Genomic DNA, 19,547 nt, shown 5'->3' with positions numbered 1-19,547 from the left:
TGCCACTTCAAGCTTGACAACACCCATTTGGCCAGGAAGAAGCTGACAGGGGTTTGCTGGAGGGCCAGGGCAGGGTGCTTGCAATCCATTTGGATTTTCCTAGTGTGTTTTTAAAGCCAATGGAGTGAGACATACTAGACATGAGGGTTATAAAAACAACTGCTTGAGGCAAGGTGAGGATAAAATGTTGGGTTTGCCTGTCAAAAAGAGCTAAAATGAGATGGTGTCGAGTTCCAGGATACCCGTCAACTACCCAGAGCCAAATGGTCTGACAGGGAAAGTGTTTTGGGGTGGCTCTCTTCTCAGATGGCTGTGTCTCGCCAGGTAGAGGAACTCATGTTCAGTTCAAGGAGAGGACACAGAGTTACAAAGAGGGGGCAGGCAATGGAGGGCTGTGTGATTTGCCCTAACATTGTGTTAAAATGTGATCTCTTGCTTTTGAAAAAATAAAACAGCTTATAAAATCGTGATATAATTAAGAAGCACACAAACACAGGAGGATTGCAGGTGTGTGACAGTGAGTTCCTCTGCAAGGTAGGTTGAACAACTTGCTTCCTGTAGCTCTGCTTGGAGTTAGTTCCCAGCTGATACAACAGAAAAACAGGTGCCTAGAGATGCTGGCTCAGAGCAAGACCTATCCAGGTCCTGTTCAATAGTTGTTTCCTCTTCAGGAAAGAGTCCTCTTGAAGTGTTCAAAATCCACCAAGTCCCCCGCCACTCTGCCATGGGCTCTACTGTCCTGCCTCCACACTGCAGCCTTTTTCTGAGGAGGCAAATGCTGTACTTTGGGTGACTCTCCTGTGCTTGGGAATGCTGATGTTTCAGCTTTCCTCATCATGGTGAGGATCTCTCCCTCAGGCAAAAGCTGTACAGTACTTGTGAACAGTGTGGCTAAAGAGTGTGGGAAGTCGACTCGGGTTTGCCAACACACACTTGTGGATACTACCTGAGTATAGTGCCAGTCCTGATTGAAGCTATTGCTGGACTTTCCCCCAATATTTATTTTATTTGTTTGTTTGTTTTCTATACCACCCTTCCAAAAAATGTCTCAGGGCAGTTTTATCACAACATCAAGCCATTATAATCTCCAGGATTGCCTTCAATGGTCACTTGGAGACTGATGCTGATTCCTGGTGTCAATCGTGGAGGGTTGGTAAACTTAGTACAGTGTCCAGGCTATGTTAGCACCTGGACAGGGATATGGTGTTTGTTCTTAACTTGCCTTCTTTCAGAAGACAGAAGTATCTACTCCAGACAACCAGGGAAGGAAACACTTGTAAAATGGAATAGCATCTATTTGTTCATTTGTTTCAGTCTGGGCCAAAAATAAATGACTGGCCAGTATACATTTTTTGTAGGCCAGTAACTGTTGTGCAGGCACCTAATGGTGCAGTGGGGAAATGGCTTGACTAGGAAGCCAGAGGTTGCCAGTTCAAATCCTCACTGGTATGTTTCCCAGACTACGGGGAACACTTATATCGGGCAGCAGCGAAACAGGAAGATGTTGAAAGGCATTAACTCCTGCTGCACGGGAGATGGCAATGGTAAACCCCTCCTGTATTCTACCAAAGACAACCACAGGGCTCTGTGTTTGCCAGGAGTCAACACCGACTCGATGGCACACTTTAGTTTTATCTGTTGTGCATGTACTTGCATGGCTGTTCTAATGTGTCTAAGCCCACAGCAAAACCCTTCCATCAGCTTGGACACATGCAGGTGTTAATAAAGTGTGCAGAATGCTGGATTCCATCTGCCATGGCAAAGAAAGGAAGCAACACTATCCATTTGGTGTTGAGTAAATTGTACTTAGTTGTGCACCCAGCAGCAAGTTATAAAGTCAATATTTTATCATTAGGAAAATGCTAGTGTCTAGTGTCTAGTTTACTAATTCAACAACTCAGCTTATTCTTCATGCATAAACTATGGTGTGAACTTTTTGAAAAGCTGTTTGTATACATATAGTGTGTGTGTGTGTACACTCACACACACATATTCATTCATATTCAGGGGGCAAATGCTCTAGGCAGGAGCAGATAGGTCGCTCTTATGAAGAAGATGAAAAGTGCAAAGCATCAACAAGACAGCCTTTTTACCCTGCAGAAATGCCTTACTAATTTGTGGACCTTTTAATTTGTTTTGGGATCTTTTTAAGGCTGTTAATGTCATCTCTCCAGCACATCACAGTCTCTATATAATAAAGCCTACTGACATGTGCTGCATTATGATAGGAACCAGCTACTGTGCTATTATTCCTTCTGCGAGACAGATGCTTGTGCAAGTAGGTAAAGTGTGGGGCTTTCAGTGAACAATAAAGATACTTAGTGTGGCATAATTGAGATCCTCCACCACTGCCACATCATAGATACTTAAGAAAGCAGTGGTGTAAACAGCTCTAATATTTTACCAGCTGCTCCTTGGCTGCCTTCAGCCCGTTTCCAATCTGAGATGGTTTTCATATTACTGTCATTCAGAGGGAAACCAGTGAATTGGCAAATGCTTAATGAAACATTTGCTGCCTTTTCTCAAAAGGATATTTAATTTTTTATAACACACACACACAAAAAAACCCCCTAAAATATATATTCTGACTTCCCTTGTCACAGAAGCCTAGGGATATAAATTCACAAAATAACAAAAGCAATTCAGTAAGAAGCAATGTGTTCTAGAGTAAACAAGCAAATGGCTCCAGGTACGCACATTGGCCTCCTTGAGTTGTTTTCTGCTGCCATTGCTGCTGTTTTGGTGGTGGTGGTGGTGAACTGACAACAGCAACACAAAAAGGCTATAGACTGTCAGTTTGCAATATACTGTATTTACCTGAATCAAGACTTTTCCAAGTTTTTTAATTTTAGAAATCAGGAGGTTATCTTAAATTCAGTCCTGTTCCTTTCAAGTAAATGCAGGTATAACCTGTATTTAACCTCTGCTTTTTAAGGGGATAGTTTTACATTCAGAGAGGCTATTCTCACAACCTTCGAATGCACCCACGAAGGGCATCCTGGGACTTAGGAACATAGGAAGCTGCCATATACTGAGTCTAAACCATTGGTCAATCTAGCTCAGTATTGTCTTCACAGAATGGCAGCGGCTTCTCCAAGGTTGGAGACAGGAATCTCTCAGCCCTATCTTGGAGAAGCCAGGCAGGGAACTTGGAATCTTCTGTTCTTCTCAGAGCGGCTCCATCCCCTGAGGGGAATATCTTGCAGTGCTCACACTTCTAGTCTCCCTTTCATATGCAACCAGGGTGGACCCTGTTTGGCTAAGGGGACAAGTCATGCTTGCTACCACAAGACCAGCGCTCCTCTTTGGTGGAGAGGTGGTGGAGGACTTCATCCCGTACTAAGTCTCATGCCTGTTTGGACAGCTGTAAGGGCTAACTGTAGGACCAGATGTGCTATATTAGTGTTCCTCCTTACAAGGTTTGGGGTGGTCCCCTTCAATCGGGGAGTTCAGCTCCCTGACTAACTAAATGCCTATTTACCTTCATGAAGCAATGGCCAAAGCTGAACACTCTGCACAATCCGATGATGACCATTCTCACTGTGCAGTGATGCACTCCTGCAACCTTGGAGAAGCCACTGCCAGTCTGTGCAGACAAAACTGAGCCAGATGGACCAATGGTCTCACTCGGTATGTGGCAGCTTTCTTTGTTCCACTTTGCCCAGTGTTGTGCACTCTCTTGTTTAAACTTTAACCAGTCGCTCCAGTTGTAAATTATATTAAGATTTTTAAAAACAACATTTAACTTAACATATTTACTAAACCTTTTGCTTCCTACTGGCCTCTGCCTCTGAGTCACTGTGTGTGTGGCTACTTCCTGTCTCTGCTGCCACTTCCTGTCTCTGCTTCACAGACTGCTGGGATCTGCAGCACTGCAGGAAACTCTGTAAGGAGCTACACTACACCCAACACCAGGGATTTCCTTTAAGGGGACAAGCTGGCCCCCCGCCCCCCACCGCCCCTACCGGCTCTGTGACAAAGATGGTAATTGTGTGGGTGGCCAATCTGGCTGCCCAGGCTGAGCTCCCTGCTCATCTGCAGGGAGAGCGGGCTAAGCCCACTCTCCCCGCAGAGCCCGGTTAGGCTCCATACATGGATTGTGTGTAGAGCCTCAGAGTCATCTTCGATTCACGTAAATACGGTACCTTCGGTTTCTATAGCCCTTCCTTGACCACAAATATAGCTACATGTCAGGGGCGTAACAAGGCTGGAGTGGGCCCAGAGACAAAATGTCAAAATGGGCCCCTCGCTGATACACACACACTTCACAATACATAGTCATGTGACTTGCCTCTCTGGGGGGGCCCCTCGAGGCATGGGGGCCCCCAGGCAGCCCCTCCCCTTGCCTAATAGTAGTTACGCCCCTGCTACATGTAAATGGTTGGGGGTAGGCAACCCAAATCACATAACTGCCTTACTTTCCAGAACATTCACATTGACTCCCCATGTAGCTAAGATTTAATGTCAACTGAAAAAAGCCTGTAGAGTTTGGGATATGATCATTTATAGTAGCTGAACATAAACTTTTCTACATGAGTCTTGCTTTCTGTATTTGGAACCATTACCATCTTCTGTGGCTATTGTTCGGCCCACCCTCTCTTGAGTGATCCCCATTCAGATCTGTCACGATACGCTTGCTGCTGAGGAGCAACATTCCTACTTTGGAGCTTGCTCTCAGCACAAACCTTCTTTGTGAGCATCTCCCATGCAAGCCCCACTGAAATGGACATGGCACACAAGTATTCCTACACAGCTCCCATTCATTCCAGTGGGGCTAACCCCAAAGGTGTTCCTAAAAGACTGCACCTTCTACTTGCCTGCTTGTTTCATGAATAAAGACACACAGGCTGACATAGTATTTAATGTCATGCAGTTGTGCAAGAGCACTTGCTGCACTAAATGTAAGATTTACATGAATACAGTTGCGCAGTTTAAGGCCAGTGGAAATAATGATTGTCAATTGCACAACTGCCTGGAATCCTTGCATTTAGCACAACTGTGCTTTTGCACAACTGCGTGAATATTACTAGGGGTATGCAGAATAGTTTGCGGTCAGCACGTTCTGACCATGGACCAGGCTGTTCCGAGTGTTCCAAGCTCGGAACAGATCACACATTAAAAGAAGGGCCTATTCCAAACTCGCAATGGAATGACCCTATTCTGAGCTCGGAACACTTGGAACGTCCCGAGTGCCATTTTGGAATCCAAAATAGTGCTCCTGGCCTCTGTGTTTGCGCGACGGCCATTTGCATGGTCAGCATTACCACACAAATGGCCACAACATGTGCACAGAAGCCAGAAGCACGCCATATTGGATCCCAAAATGGTGCTTGGAAATTTTAACAGAATGGGGTCATTCTGTAGGAATGACCAATTCTTCCAACAGAAAGGTCTGCAGATCTTGCATTCTGTTCTGTCAGAACAGAACACAGCTGCCTGCATTCTTTGCACATTCCTAAATGTTATTTGTAAAGATAAAGTTGTGCCGTTGAGTCGATGTCAACTTCTGGTGACCACAGAGCCCTGTGGTTGTATTTGGTAGAATACAGGAGGGGTTTACCATTGCTATCTCCCACACAGTATGAGATTATGCCTTTCAGCATCTGTCCACCACGACCCCAAGATCCCTCTTTTGATCAGTCACCAACAGCTCAGATCCCATCAACGTATACTTGAAGTTGGGGTTTTTCATCCCAATGTGCATCACTTTACACTTGCCAACACTGAAGCGCATTTGCTATTTTGTCGCCCACTCCCCTAGTTCGGAGAGATCCTGTTGGAGTTCCTCACAATCCATTTTGGATTTCACTACCCAAAAGAATTTGGTATCATCTGCAAATTTGGCCACCTCACTGCTTACCCCTACTTCTAGATCATTTAAGAATAAATTAAAAAGCACCAGTCCCAGTACAGATCCCTGGGGGACCCCACTTCTTACTTCCCTCCATTGTGAAACCTCTCCATTTATCCCTACCCTTTGTTTCCTGTCCTTCAACCAGTTAGCAATCCACATGTGTACTTGTCCCCTTATCCCATGCCTGCTAGGTTTCCTCAGGAGTCTTTGATGAGGAACTTTATCGAAAGCTTTTTGGAAGTCCAGGTAAACTATGTCAGCTGGATCACCCTTATCCACACACTTTGTTGACACTCTCAAAGAACTCCAAAAGATTTGTGAGGCAAGATTTATCTTTGCAGAAGTCATGCTGGCTCTCTCCCAACAGGGCCTGTTCTTCTATGTGCTTTACAATTTCATCCTTGAGGATGCTTTCCATCAATTTGCCTGGCACGGATGTTCAGCTAAACGGCCTGTAATTTTCCAGATCGCTCCTGGATCCCTTTTTGAAAATTGGTGTTATATTTACTACTTTCCAGTCCTCCGGTACAGAGCCTGATTTAAAGAAGTTTTTGTTATTCCTCTTGATGCTTTTAGCTAAATGTTCCTCAAACTCTCTTTTTGCCTCCCTTATTGTCATCTTGCATTTCTTTTGCCAGAGTTTGTGTTCCTTTCTGTTCTCCTCATTTGGACAGGACTTCTAACTTTGGAAGGAAGTCTTCTTCCCTTTTATAGCTTCCTTTACATTACTTGTTATCCATGCTGGACTGAGTGGTATCTTTCCTCCTTTTGGGTATACAATCTAACTGGGCTTCTGGTATTGTGGTTTTGAGTAAACTCCATGCATTCTGGAGTGAAGTGACTCTCCTGATTTTCCAGTTCAGCTTTCTTTTCACCATACTCCTCATTTTGGAGAAGTTTCCTTTTCTGAAATTCCAAAGTGTCTGTGTTAGACTTCTTTGATTATTCTCTCACCACATGTATGCTGAATTTGATGGCACTATGGTCACTGTTCTCTAAAGGGTCGATGACACTGACATCCCGCACCAGGTCCTGGGTGCCACTCAGGATTAAGTCCAAGGTCGCCTTTTCTCTGCTTGGTTCCAAGACCCACTGTTCTAGGGCACAGTCATTCAATGTATCTAGAAATCTGACCTCTCTGTCATTACCTGAATGTGAGTTTACCCAGTCTATGTGTGGGTTATTAATCACCCATTATTACTGCTCTGCCTCTCCTTGACACCTCCCTGGTTTCCTCCTGCAACTCCCTGTCACTGTCAGCATTGTGATCAGGAGGGCGATAGCACGTCCCCAGTAGCACATTTCCTTTCAGGCCTTATATTGTCACCCATAGGGTTTCTGTGGAGGATTCCAGTCCACCCAGGTTTTCTACCTTGTTAGATTCTATCCCTTCTTTAACATACAGTGCTACTCCACCTCCAAGGCGTCTCTCCCTGTCCTTTCTATAGAGTTTATATCCAGAGATAACCGTGTCCCACTGGTCCTCACTGTTCCACCATGCTTCTGTTATGCCCATTATATCTATTTCTGTGTTAGCAACCAAGCACTCCAGCTTACCCACCTTGGCTCAGACTCTTCTGGCATTGGCACATAAGCACCTATACACTGAATCTCTTCCCTGGTGTCTGCTATCTTTCTTTTGACTCTTTGATCAGCTGGCACGGCCTTCTGTCTGCTCTTCATGTGGTTCTGCTCTATCCCCTTCTGTTTTATCTGAATCCTCTGCACCCTCACACTTTAAGGGAGGCATTTGCCGAACCGGATACTGTCCAGCTCCTGTCGGCTATTCCCCAGGTGTCATTTAAAAAGCTGCTCTGCAAACTTTTTGATTTTAAGTGCCAGCAGTCTGGTTCCATCTTGGTTCAAGTGCAGCCCGTCCCTTTTGTACAAGCCTTGCTTCCCCCAAAATGTGTCCCAATGCCTAACAAATCTAAACCCCTCCTCCCGGGACCAACATCTCATCCATGCATTGAAACCCCTCAGCTCTGCCTGTCTCACTGTACCTGCATGTGGAATAGGAAGCATTTCTGATAATGCTACCTTGGGAGCCCTGGCCTTCAAACCACTACCTATCAGCCTAAATTTGGCTTCTACCGGTAGGACCTCCCAACTACATTTCCCCACATCAACGGTGCCGACGTGCACCATGACAAATGTCTCCTCCCCAGCACTGCCTAACAGCCTATCTAGACACTTGGTGATGTCTGCAACCTTCGCACCAAGCAGGCAAGTCACCATGCAGTCAACATGTGGGTTACAAACCCATCTCTCTATACCTCTAATGATTGAACCGCTCACTACAAGGAGGCCCCCACCGCCCAGAGGAGTATCCCCTGTGCGAGAGGATATGGGCTCCTCATCCACAGAAGGGGTCCCTTCTAAAGGAGTGTTTCCCTTTTCCTCAGACCGATGACCTCCTTCTCTGAGACCTTCATTCTCCCTGACAGCAGCGGAGCTATCAGCCTGGAGTGGAATGCCTCTACCAAATCCCTGAAGGTCTTGTCCGCATGCTTCTCTGAGTTTCTCCAGATCCTCCACCTTGGTCTTGAGGGAACAAATTTGTTCCCTTAGAGCTAGGAGCTCCTTGCACCAAGCACACACCCATGACTTCTGCCCATGGAGCAAATAGTCATACTTTGGCACTCTGTGCAATACACTGGGAAGTGCCCTCCCTGCTGGCTTTCTAGCTTCATAGTGGTTTTGTTGGCTGTTTACAGTATTTAGAGATAGTTTATTTGAAGGATAGGTCTCAGCTGTAATGGTCAGCTATTTAACTGTCCAAACAGCCTTTCTCAGGAATATGAGGGAGGGATTTGTACTTACCTTCTCTTCTCCACTGGGCTCCTTGTGATCACAGGGGGTTGTTCCAGGCTCCCCCGCACTCTTCCTGCTAAACCTGTGCAAAACTCCAGTGTCCTGTTTGCTATCCCTGTTGGCTATGCTCGAGGAGAGGAGAGCTGGTCTTGTGGTAGCAAGCATGACTTGTCCCCATAGCTAAGCAGGGTCTGCCCTGGTTGCATATGAATGGAAGATTGATGTGTGAGCACTGCAAGATATTCCCCTCAGGGGATGAAGCCGCTCTGGGAAGAGCAGAAGGTTTCAAGTTCCCTCCCTGGCTTCTTCGAGATAGGGCTGAGAGAGATTCCTGCCTCCAACCTTGGAGAAGCCGCTGCCAGTCTGTGAAGACAATACTGAGCTAGATAGACCAATGGTCTGACTCAGTATATGGCAGTTTCCTATGCTCCTCTCGGACCTTCTCCTCTTATGTAGACAGTAGGCTTCCAACTGAGACACAGGATGTGGGTCAAAGGAGTGTGGGGCCTCCCCCAGCCCTAGCTGACTCCACCCCCTCCAGGCAGGGACAAACTAAACAGAGGAATTTGCTAGCCCTGGCAAATGCTAGCCCTGGCAAATAACAGACACAGACAGACTAGGATTTATCCCTTAAAGAGAAACCAGCCCCTCAAAATCTCCCCTCCTCCTGTTAGTTAGTTTAAAGGTGGAAAAGGCTAGATTAGAAAAGCTTACTCACCCCCTGAAGCTGCTCCTGCTCTTTCCAGAGTAGGCTTCCAACTGAGTTTCAGTAGTTACTGCATGTCAAACAATAAATGCTTGTTGTAAATCTCCCAGAGACATGAGTTTTGGGCAGTAAAGAAATGAATCAATGAATGAATGAATGAATGAATGAAAGAAAGAAAGAAAGAAAGAAAGAAAGATTTATTCCTTCAGTCTAAGACTGATGTCTTAAGGAAACATGGTAGCAGCAGTTCTTTTCCAAGAGCATCTGGAGAGTTTATCCCTACAAGCAGCCATGGCACATGGCCTGAAACATCCAAGGGTTTGGACTTTGCAGACAGGAGCCGTCCCAGGAACGGACTCGATGGAAACAGGAGTTTGAGCTTTATATAGATCAGGCCATGCCTGAAGAGGAGGAAAGGAGAAATGAGTCTTTATTCAGAGGCATTTATTTATTTATTTATTTATCCATCCATCCATCCATCCATCCATCCATTTATTGAACAATAACATAAGAACAGTCCTGCTGGGTCAGGCCCAAGGCCCATCTAGTTCAGCATCCTCTTTCATACAGTGGCCCACCAGATGCTTCTGGGAAGTCCACAGGCAGGAGATGAAGGCATGCCCCCTCTCCCACTGTTGCTATATTCAACACTGTTGCTATACTCCCACTGTTGAAACTATATTCAGAGGCATCCTGCCTCTGAGCCTGGAGATAGCCTGTAGCCATCAAGACTAGTAGCTACTGATGGACCTGTCCACCATGAATCTGTCTAAGCCCCTTTTAAAGCCGTCCAAGTTGGTGGCTGCTGCCACATCCCATGGCAGAGAGTTCCACAGTTGTGAAAAACAAGGAGGTGGAAACAAGGAGGTGTCTCTCAGCCTCTGAGGGAGGGGCTGCCAGCTGAGTGTTTTTCCCTGGGCTCCCTGGCAAATGTTTTACACCATGTCCTTACCATCATTCTCCAGCAAAGACATGGAGGCAGAGAGCAGAAGAAGTTGGGAAGCTCTTCTTCACTTCTTGTCCCAGGGCCCACTCCAACCTTGCTATGCCCCTGCCCTTATTGCTTACATGCAGTAACAACTGAAAGAGGAGGCCTCTGCCTGCCGAGAGCAGTTTCCAGCCGCCACCCCCTTGCTCTCCCTCAGTAAACTGTGGGTCTTTACTCGTGATGCATCCCCAGGACCTGTTCCATCCATCCACCCCCACCCTCTGTCCCACTCCTTCCTTGAGGGCAGTTTTACCATCTTTCACCCTGAGCCTTGCCACTAGGATGTGGGAAGGCCAGGCTGCCCCAATTCCCTCTGCCTCCCTAGGATGCCCTCCTCCAAGGGTCAAGTGGCCTAGCTGGGGGAACTCTGCATTCAAGCAGCACTAACCTCTCACCCCTCAGTCAAGGTTTAGCTGGCGATTCTGCGGAGGCCAGCCAAATGGTCTCCACATGGTGAGGAGCGCAGGCATGCTGCCTAGCCAGTACCGATTGACCGAAGAAGGGCCTCAGAAGGCCTTTGTGTTCATGCAAGGGCAGCTGCCTGCCCGCCTGCCCAACCCACTCCCTTCCAGTGCACACACACACACACACAGACTTCTAGGAACCAAATCCCTGCCTCGGGCTCTTGAGCTCCTGAGAATTCCTCTGCTAATGCAGCGTAATTGCTACCAGACCAGTGCAGGGCTGGAAATGCTGCAGGATGATGGGAAGCAGACAAGGCATGCCTGGAGAGCTCTCTAGGGCACCTTGTAGCTTGCAGAGCCGTGGCCAGCTACCCTGAGTCATGGTGTGGGCTTGTTCCCAGAGTAGTGCCTGCATAGAGTTGCCATGACCCCCGCAATTTCAGTTTTCACCCGGATGTTAAGCATCTCATCCAGATTGCTTAGCCCACCCAGATTTGTCTGGATGTCAGCTTTTATTTTAAACAAAACAAAACAAAAACAAGCTAAGCTCTAGCCCTTGTAGAAGCGGAGTTGTGGAGCAAAATGTGTAGTCACTATTCTGCTCAAAAATTATTTTCAAGCCAATTTACATAATATGCAAACTAGGCACCCGGATTTGGAAAGCCAGACTATGGCCTGTGCCTCTCTGAAGCCCCATCTCAGGCCATGCTGCACCAACCAAAACCTTGCTCTTGAAGCCATGAAAAAGAGGGGCGGAGGAGGGCCACCATATTCCGTCCACTTTCTTTTATTTGTGAAATTGAGATGGTTGTTTTCTCTTGCCTGGGGAGGCATTTTCTCCCAGTGCTGCCGGCTGGGGCTGGGCCACGTTCCTCCCTTGATTCGGCAGAAGCCTTGCCAAGCTTTCCTTCCTCAGTTCACACATAGAGTTTCATGACTCCAGCAGCGGGAAAGGGCTTATGAGCAAGATGTGTTTGCCATTTAGGATGATTGCCACTGCAACTTTTGTTTAAAGGGCACAAGAATCACCCTCTTTGCTGTTTGATAGGAATAGAGGCTCATTTCCCCCAACCCAGCATTCTTCCAGGCTTTCTTCTGAGTCAGTTCAAAAGAATTCCTTTGTCTTCATTATTTAAACATCCACTTTTCCAATGTACATTCAACCTTTAGCCTCATGTTGGTGTAACTCTATGAAAACAATTCTCCTATTCATCCAACTATTTTGATTAGCCCAACAATTTGGACAAGCCTCAGGCTATATTCATATCCATCCAAATATATCATATAAAGATATCTATATACATTTGTCCTACTGTGGCAAGCCAGGGATCATCCAGCCTGGCTACACCTGCCTTAGGGATGGGTGGGTGGGTGTGCAGATGTAGAGAGGAAGAACTTGCTGCTGTATCCTTGGTCCTCCTCTGAACCTTCCTGCGTCTCTGTAGGCTCTTTGAGAGCAAATGAACTGATGTGCTCCCTGGACCCTAGTCGATTGGCTTTTAAATGTCTAACCTGCTAACAGGTTTGGAATTAGCCCCACCTCCCTTCCAGCCATTTGAAAAGCTTCTTCATTCTGCCATAAAAGAGGAAGCATCTCTAGTGCCTGAGCAATGGATCTGCTCCTACTATCTGGCCCAGTCTGGCAGCTGCCTCACTCACCTGGCTTCATTGTTAGGGCAAAACTGGTGTGCAATGGTTTGAGATGTGTTTCCCTTAAGGTATGTGTCAACAGCTCTGCCCACCAGCTTTGTTGGGTGAGATGGCGGCAGCATCTGGTATTGGTCAGGTTGAGCAGTAGTCAAGGGCCAACACCCGCCTGTAGGCCCACCCAGCTGACCCCTGAATCCCTAGTATCTAGAGGCAGTAGTGGTGTCAGTCAGGTATGTGTCACCACTGCCTTCACCTGGCACCCCCCTCACCTCTGGGGGACATTCTCATTGGCCGATGGGGAGGGCAGGAGAAGGAGCTACAGTGTAGGCCAAGATACTACACTCCCAGTGTCCATTGGGCTCTCCCCCAAAGGCTCTTGTTGTCACGGAGGAGCTACCACATGAATCTGTTGGCCAAGAAACTTGTGTGGCAGCTCCTTCTTCTCTTGCCCTCCCCAGTCCCCAAGTTGTGTCTCACCAGTTTGAATTTTTCACACATGTACAGTATTCTGTCTTTTAGAACCATCATATCATTTGTTAAATAAGGTTCAGTGAGCCCTATTGCCCACTAGTTATCCTTTCTTGATGCGTTCCGTGTATTATGCAACCTGATTTATCTTGATAATATTTGCAGAACTCAACAAAACGCTTGGAAAATAATAGGCGTGACTAAACAGGAATGTGATATCGCTAGGGTTACCTTGATATGAGGCCTGGCATTTTGAATTGCTATCAGATGTGTTCCATTTTGTGGACATTTCAACAGGCTTTATGGCCTTCCAGTGCAAGACCTGAGCTCCTTGCCTGTGCCAAGCAAGACATTATCATGTTTGCAATATTTCACTCATGTTGAGACTCCAGAGGCCACAATATGCAACAGCCCATGTCTACTTGACAGGGAGTCCTCGTCAGAGCAGCTCTTGGACAGGTATACCAGTGATACACATGCCTGTACATCTGTGTTTATTTCATGCTTTCCTTCTTTCATCAGTGTATACTTTTAAAAGCTAATGTGCACACTTGTATGTAAGATGTAATCTAAGGCTCCAGTGTGATTGCAGACACTGCAAATGCTTCCAGCAGCTCTGTTACAGGGGTCCATCCATCAGGGGTCACTGCAGACCAACCAAGGAAACCAAATACACTGGCTGAGCAGTAAGTAAAAGTGTGTCGTTAAGTCAACAGTCGACTCCTGGCGACCACAGAGCTCTGCGGTTTTCTTTGGTAGAATACAGGAGGGGTTTACCATTGCCATCTCGTGCGCAGTATGAGGTGATGCCTTTCCGCATCTTCCTATATTGCTGCTGCCGGATATAGGTGTTTCCCATAGTCTGGGAAACATACCAGCAGGGATTCAAACCGGCAACCTTCTGCTTTTTACTGTCAGGCAACAGGCCTAAGACAAGATTAAAGCCACCTTTCATTTCACTCTTTTGAGTATGAGTCAAGACACAATTTGACCTCCCAGCCCCACGGTTGCACGGGATCTGTTAGCCCATGGCCTCTTCTTAACAATGGTCAGTGGCACACTCCCAGGGGCATCCTTATAATACAGCAGCAGATTCTTTATCTGTTCAGATTCAATACACTTTAAAGATATAATACACCTTACAGATTCTGTGGGGTAGAATCTAGAGGTAGGGAACATTTCACTTCAGGTGCCAAAATGTCTAAGAATGACCATTTCCTGACTTATACTGGCTGGATGAGAGGAGAGCATTGCTTAAGCCTTATTGTACCAGTGGAATACAGTTAGTGACAGAGCCAATGTTTGTAATGCCCTGGTTCAGAATATGAAATTCAGTGACTTAATTCTTGCCTTCTTTCCAAGAGGGTTTAGGTTATAATATGAAGTGGAACTCCTCCCTTCCGTCTTTCCTGGCACCAGGAGCCCTGGGACCTGTTTCCCCCCAGGTGCTTGCTTGGTAAATGGGAAAGGCGTAGTGAGGCTGGCTATAGGGACTTGTGGCTGGGGGTTATGGGGAGGTCTATGGACTATCATAGGACCACAGAACTAGCCATTGTGTTAATTTCGAGTCCAAACAATTTTAGATTTTGTTCTGAGCAAGAATATTTATGCAACAATGCAAATGGCTGATGTGCTGGGGAAATGACATTTCCCAGGGTTCCTGGAACACTGCCATCACAGCATTCTAGGGGCTGCCAGGGATGGAAAGGAGCCTCTAGTAAGGCCTCCCAGCTGCTCCTGCTACTACTACTACTCTCACCACCAGACTCAGCAAGTGGGAAGCAAGTGGTGAGACAAGCTACACACAGGTGGGCTTGTGGGTGGGAGTTGCAGGGAGGTCTTCAGACTATCATAGCAGGGGCCATAGGATTGGCCATTACCCTTTGTCATTTCCAGTCCCAGCAATTCTAGATATAATTATGAGCAGATATCTTTCAACCACCCTACTCAATAGCTCTTATTTGTCCTACCTTCCTTAAATTGTCTTGACATATTGTGTAACACTATAACCTGGGTATTTAAGAGAACATCTTCTTCATTATGAGCCCCACTGACCATGGAGGTCGTCTGGAGAGGTCTGTCTCCAGTTGCCGCCAACTTGGCTGGTGGCCACACAGGGACGGGACTTCTCGTTTGCTGTCCTGAGTCTGTAGAATGTGCTCCCGACTGAAACATGATCCTCCCCATCTCTGGCAATTATTAAAAAGCTTGTGAAAACCCACCTCTTCACCCAAGCTTTTTCAGCTTTTTAAATTTTCAAGTTTTAATCTGCAGTTGGTTTTTAAAATTGTTTAAATTGTTTTAAGTTTTTTTTATATGTTTTAACTTGTTTTATGTTATTGTTAACTGCCCAGAGATGAAAGTTTGGGGCAGTGTACAAATTAGATAGATAGATAGATAGATAGATAGATAGATAGATAGATAGATAGATAGAGAACCTGTCAGTACCATAGCAATACTTATGAAATACCCTTCTATGATCCAAGCTGCTATTCAAAATATCTGTAATAACAGACTAATTAATCCTGTGTCTTTCATGGAACTCAAAGGTTTTATACCTTAATGAGTCATGTATCATAGGCCAGATAGATAGACAGACAGACAGACAGACAGACAGATTATACACAGAGGAGCCTGAAGAGGAGGACACCTGCAACTGTCTAAATAAGGACCAAAACGTCTTGTTTATTTAGTTCAATTACTTTATTTGTTTAAGTGGGACCCACTGTAGTTGAAACAATTAAAAAAAAAACCTGCAAGGCATTTTGGGCAATGTTATGCAAATTATTCTAAAGGCAGTGGCAATACAGCTGCCTCCCCAGCAGAAAGAAGCAGCAGCCTTTGGCCAAATACAGTTGCACCTCCCCAGCTGAGAGTCCTTCCCCATGAGATGGAGACTGTGTCACCCCGCACCAGCTCTGACTATACCAGGCCATGAATCTGTACTCAGCACTGCTGTGCCTGAGGGTGCTGGCACCATCTGACCTCTGCAGAAACTGAACAATGGTTGAACTGAATTGACCTAGGTTGTACACAAATATTCTAGGATTTTGGCTGTACACTGACACTGGAGTCCACATGCTGAGGACTCCATGACAACACTGAATAAAGGGAGGGTAACATCCATGTACAAAGCTCAGTGACCATCTTCTGAGGCATGCCCTCAGGCACTCAGAGAAGTAGGAAGCAGGGAGGTCTTTCGCTTTCCTCTCTCAACCCCTCTAGGAATCTGCTGTTGGAACCCAAAATCTAGTAGATAAAGGAAATTTCCCTTAAAGAGTAGCCTGGAGCCAGGAGGACACACTATGCATGTGGCATTTTTAAACAAACAAAAAAGCCCAAAGCAGAACCCCGGTTACATCAAAGAGTCTATACCCCCTTTGAAAGATTTTCCCACTTTCATGGAGGCTTTATGCACTGTACTCAAAGTTGCTGCCATTAATTGCACAATGACACAAGTATCTTTAGAGAAGCATTTTCTTGGGCACATGGTCAGAAACGTCACCATACTGACTTATTGTGTTTGTGTGATATTGGTACTTGTTGCTTTTCAAAACAATGACAGCTGTCATTCCTTTGACCTAAAATGAGTTTCTCCCTTCAGCTGTTTGTCTGGTTCAACTTCCTGCCACAGAGAGTCAAGAAGGCATCAAGACAGGCTGACTGTAGGTCCCAGAGAAAACCTTCTGAGCAGGTCGGTTGATCTGGCTGTAGAATACTTTGCTTGTGGGGAACAAGTCCCTCTCAGTGGGGACACAGGAAAACTCAGTTGAACAAAGTGCTAAAGTTTATAAAAGGGAATAAAGGTCACCTGTTTCCGGGCATGACCAGTCTAGGCTCCAAGCAGAATCCACTGTCATTTTGGAAAATAGTGCCGAGATGGTCCTTTTCTGTCTCCATGATCATTGTTTATGAATTCGTAAGCACTCATTCACATTCTTTCATACATACACAAGTGCAAAGCCATCAAAGCATCCAAGGCAAAGAGGCTTTCAGTTATATTCCATTATCTTGTATAGAAATGTCCTACTTAGCACGCTGGCATAGCTGTCAGCACAGAACTCTGTACTTTTTCCTGAAAAAGATCAAAGGTTAATGCAAGTTCCATCATATTTGTTCAGGTAAACTGTGACACCTTCTAGCAGTATCCAACCCTTGTCCTTGCTTGCCTTTGTTTTCTGGAGAAGCATAGTCAAGGGTCATGGAGGTGGAAGGGATGCTTGATTACCAGATGCTTGAGGGCCATGAACAATTAAAAGGTGCTTTGTCTTATCTCTGGCTTTAATTTGCATTGGGTGAAGGCTCCCTCAGGAATCTAATGGTAATTACAACAGTATGTTTGTCTGCCTGGAGAACAGAAGAATGAGTCTCCACAGTAGCTCTGTCAAGCCGTCCTTCCATTTCAGATTATCTTGCTGTGCCGATGTTCCTGTACTGACACATGAGCAGGTGCTTAAAGGTTTTCTTGAATGTGGCATTGCAAAGGGCATAGCAAGCTGGGTTGATGGTGCTGTTGACATAGCACAACCAGTACCCGATGGACCAGACTGTGTCAGGCACACAAGAGCAGAAAGTGTGAATGAGGACCATCACATTGTAAGGTGTCCATGTCAGGATAAAGGCTAGCAAGATGGCAAAGATGGTTCTGGTGACTTTCTTCTCCCGGGCTGCCATCTGGCGCTTCTTCCTCACCTGACTCCTGGCAATGCTAGCAAATTTCCTGGCAACGTTGGCTGGGCGGCTGTTTGACAAGGTAATTGCAGTGGAGCTAGCTTCTTTGTCTGGGACAATCTCAATAGCGGTGACACATTCAGTACCAGTTTGCTTTGTAACAATCTTTATTTTGGACCACTTGGAGGCAGGATTAGCCCGTGGGTGAGCTGGGCTCTGCCCCTGATCAACGGATGCAATTTCCAGCACCTGCTTCTCTTTGTTGGTCTGAGTAATGCTTACTGTGCTGGATTCATTGGAAGTCTCTTTCTCCTCTTGATGGCCAGTGGTCTCCGACTGTTGCAAGGGCTGCTCCACAACTTTCCCATTCTTCACCTCCTCCTTCACCTCTACTGCTTTTTTGGGAGAGTTGTTGTTGTTCTGCTTTACCAAAGGGGTCTTCAAAAAACTGAGTGGCTTTGACCTCTTCTCCTTCTTGCTCTCAGGCTTGTGCCTTCTCATGCGGCTCCGGCTCGCCAGCGAGATGTGGATGTACAGCACAGTCATGATGATCACTGGGAGGTAGAAAGCTGCAATGGCGGTGCCAAAGGTTACAGCTGGGTTGGAGAGGAACTGGATGTAGCAACTGTCTTCTTCAACTGTCCTCTCCCCAACAATGAACTGCCAAAACAAGATGGCGGGCGCCCAAAGGATAAAGGATAATATCCAAGCAACTGCAATCATCAACCCTGCCATTTTGGTTGTCCGCCTAGCTGGGTAGGTCAGTGGTTTGGTCACACAGAAATAGCGGTCAAAACTGATTATGAGTAAGTTCATAACAGAGGCATTACTCACCACATAGTCCAGAGCCAGCCAGAGGTCACACACCACGGGCCCCAGTGGCCAGTAGCCCTTGATAATATAGACTGTGTAGAGATTCATGGAGAAGACTCCAATTATCAGGTCAGCACAGGCCAAGCTAAAGAGGAAATAGTTGTTGACCGTCTGGAGTTGGCGGTTTACCTTGATGGACAGCATGACCAAAATATTCCCAACCACAGTGACAAGGCTAAGTGATCCAGTTACGGTTGCTATGAAAACCAACTCCACAGTCTTATACTTGCTGGCGCTGTCATTGTTCTTGGAGAAGCTGTCATTGGTGAAGTTGGACATCCTTGTCAAAGATGGAGAGGAGAGGTTGTATGTCGAGTCTGCAGAAAGGGAGGGAGGAGAGAGAGAGTGGAGAGGCATGATGCACTTGCAATGCTTAGGAGTTAACCCTTCACCTTAAAGGTGAACGTTCAAGAAGGAGCCCTTTCCCCTTTTTTTCACCACTCCTCTGTATCTGCATTTTAAACACAGAATCCTTGGACTCTATTTCTATGATATTTCTCTTTGTAGGTAATTTCTGATTTTAGCAAAAGCTCCAAACATAGGTCCTGGAACCCATTTTATATACTTGATGTAAATTTCATCCTATGAGAGTTCAGTAACTGCAAAATGGCATATGCATGTTTGGGCGTGAATGATCATTCCCTTTTCACGTGTGCAGCAAACCTCACCACCTGATTGTTGCATGCTGGTCATTTGACACAATTGGCTCTAAGATCATTCCACGTTTTTGTGCTAGGAACCTCATGAGTCGGAGGACGGCAACTATTTCTTCTAGTTCAGTGGCATGCAGTTGATGTAATGTTTCTCTAGCATTTTAATAAACTTGGTAAATGCTAAAGGGTTGGTTGTGGCCATGCTGTGCTTATTCAGAAATTGTTACTCTGAATCATGTTGTAAAGCCTGGCTACTGTCATGCTCTCCACTCCCCCTGGTGGTGAGAAGTTTCAGAGCAAGGGAGGGCTACCCTGAGATTCTCTAGCTGTTGATGGACTACAACTTCCATCATCCCCAGCTTCAGTAAATGGACTAGTTTATGAGATTAGTTTTGTCTGTGATGGCAACTTTATTAATAGGGAATAATTCAGCCATATGAGTCTCCTACCTAGATTCTGAATGGGT

At 46.0% G+C, this 19,547-nt stretch overlaps 1 protein-coding gene across 2 annotated transcripts in view; it reads right to left on the bottom strand.

Moving 5' to 3' along the window:
• Positions 1-15,565: 15,565 nt before the first annotated feature.
• Positions 15,566-19,547, bottom strand: part of CHRM4 (cholinergic receptor muscarinic 4) — an 86,143-nt gene continuing 82,161 nt past the window's right edge. For both annotated transcript variants that reach the window (XM_053274318.1, XM_053274310.1), the window contains exon 2: positions 15,566-18,745. In XM_053274318.1, the coding sequence (XP_053130293.1) occupies positions 17,292-18,745 (1,454 nt within the window). In that variant the 3' untranslated portion in view covers positions 15,566-17,291. The remainder of the gene's footprint in view (positions 18,746-19,547) is intronic.

This window comes from Hemicordylus capensis, chromosome 1 (assembly GCF_027244095.1).
Source record: "Hemicordylus capensis ecotype Gifberg chromosome 1, rHemCap1.1.pri, whole genome shotgun sequence".
In the NCBI taxonomy this organism is placed as follows: domain Eukaryota; kingdom Metazoa; phylum Chordata; class Lepidosauria; order Squamata; family Cordylidae; genus Hemicordylus; species Hemicordylus capensis.
This window is presented reverse-complemented; position numbering and strand designations above follow the sequence as displayed.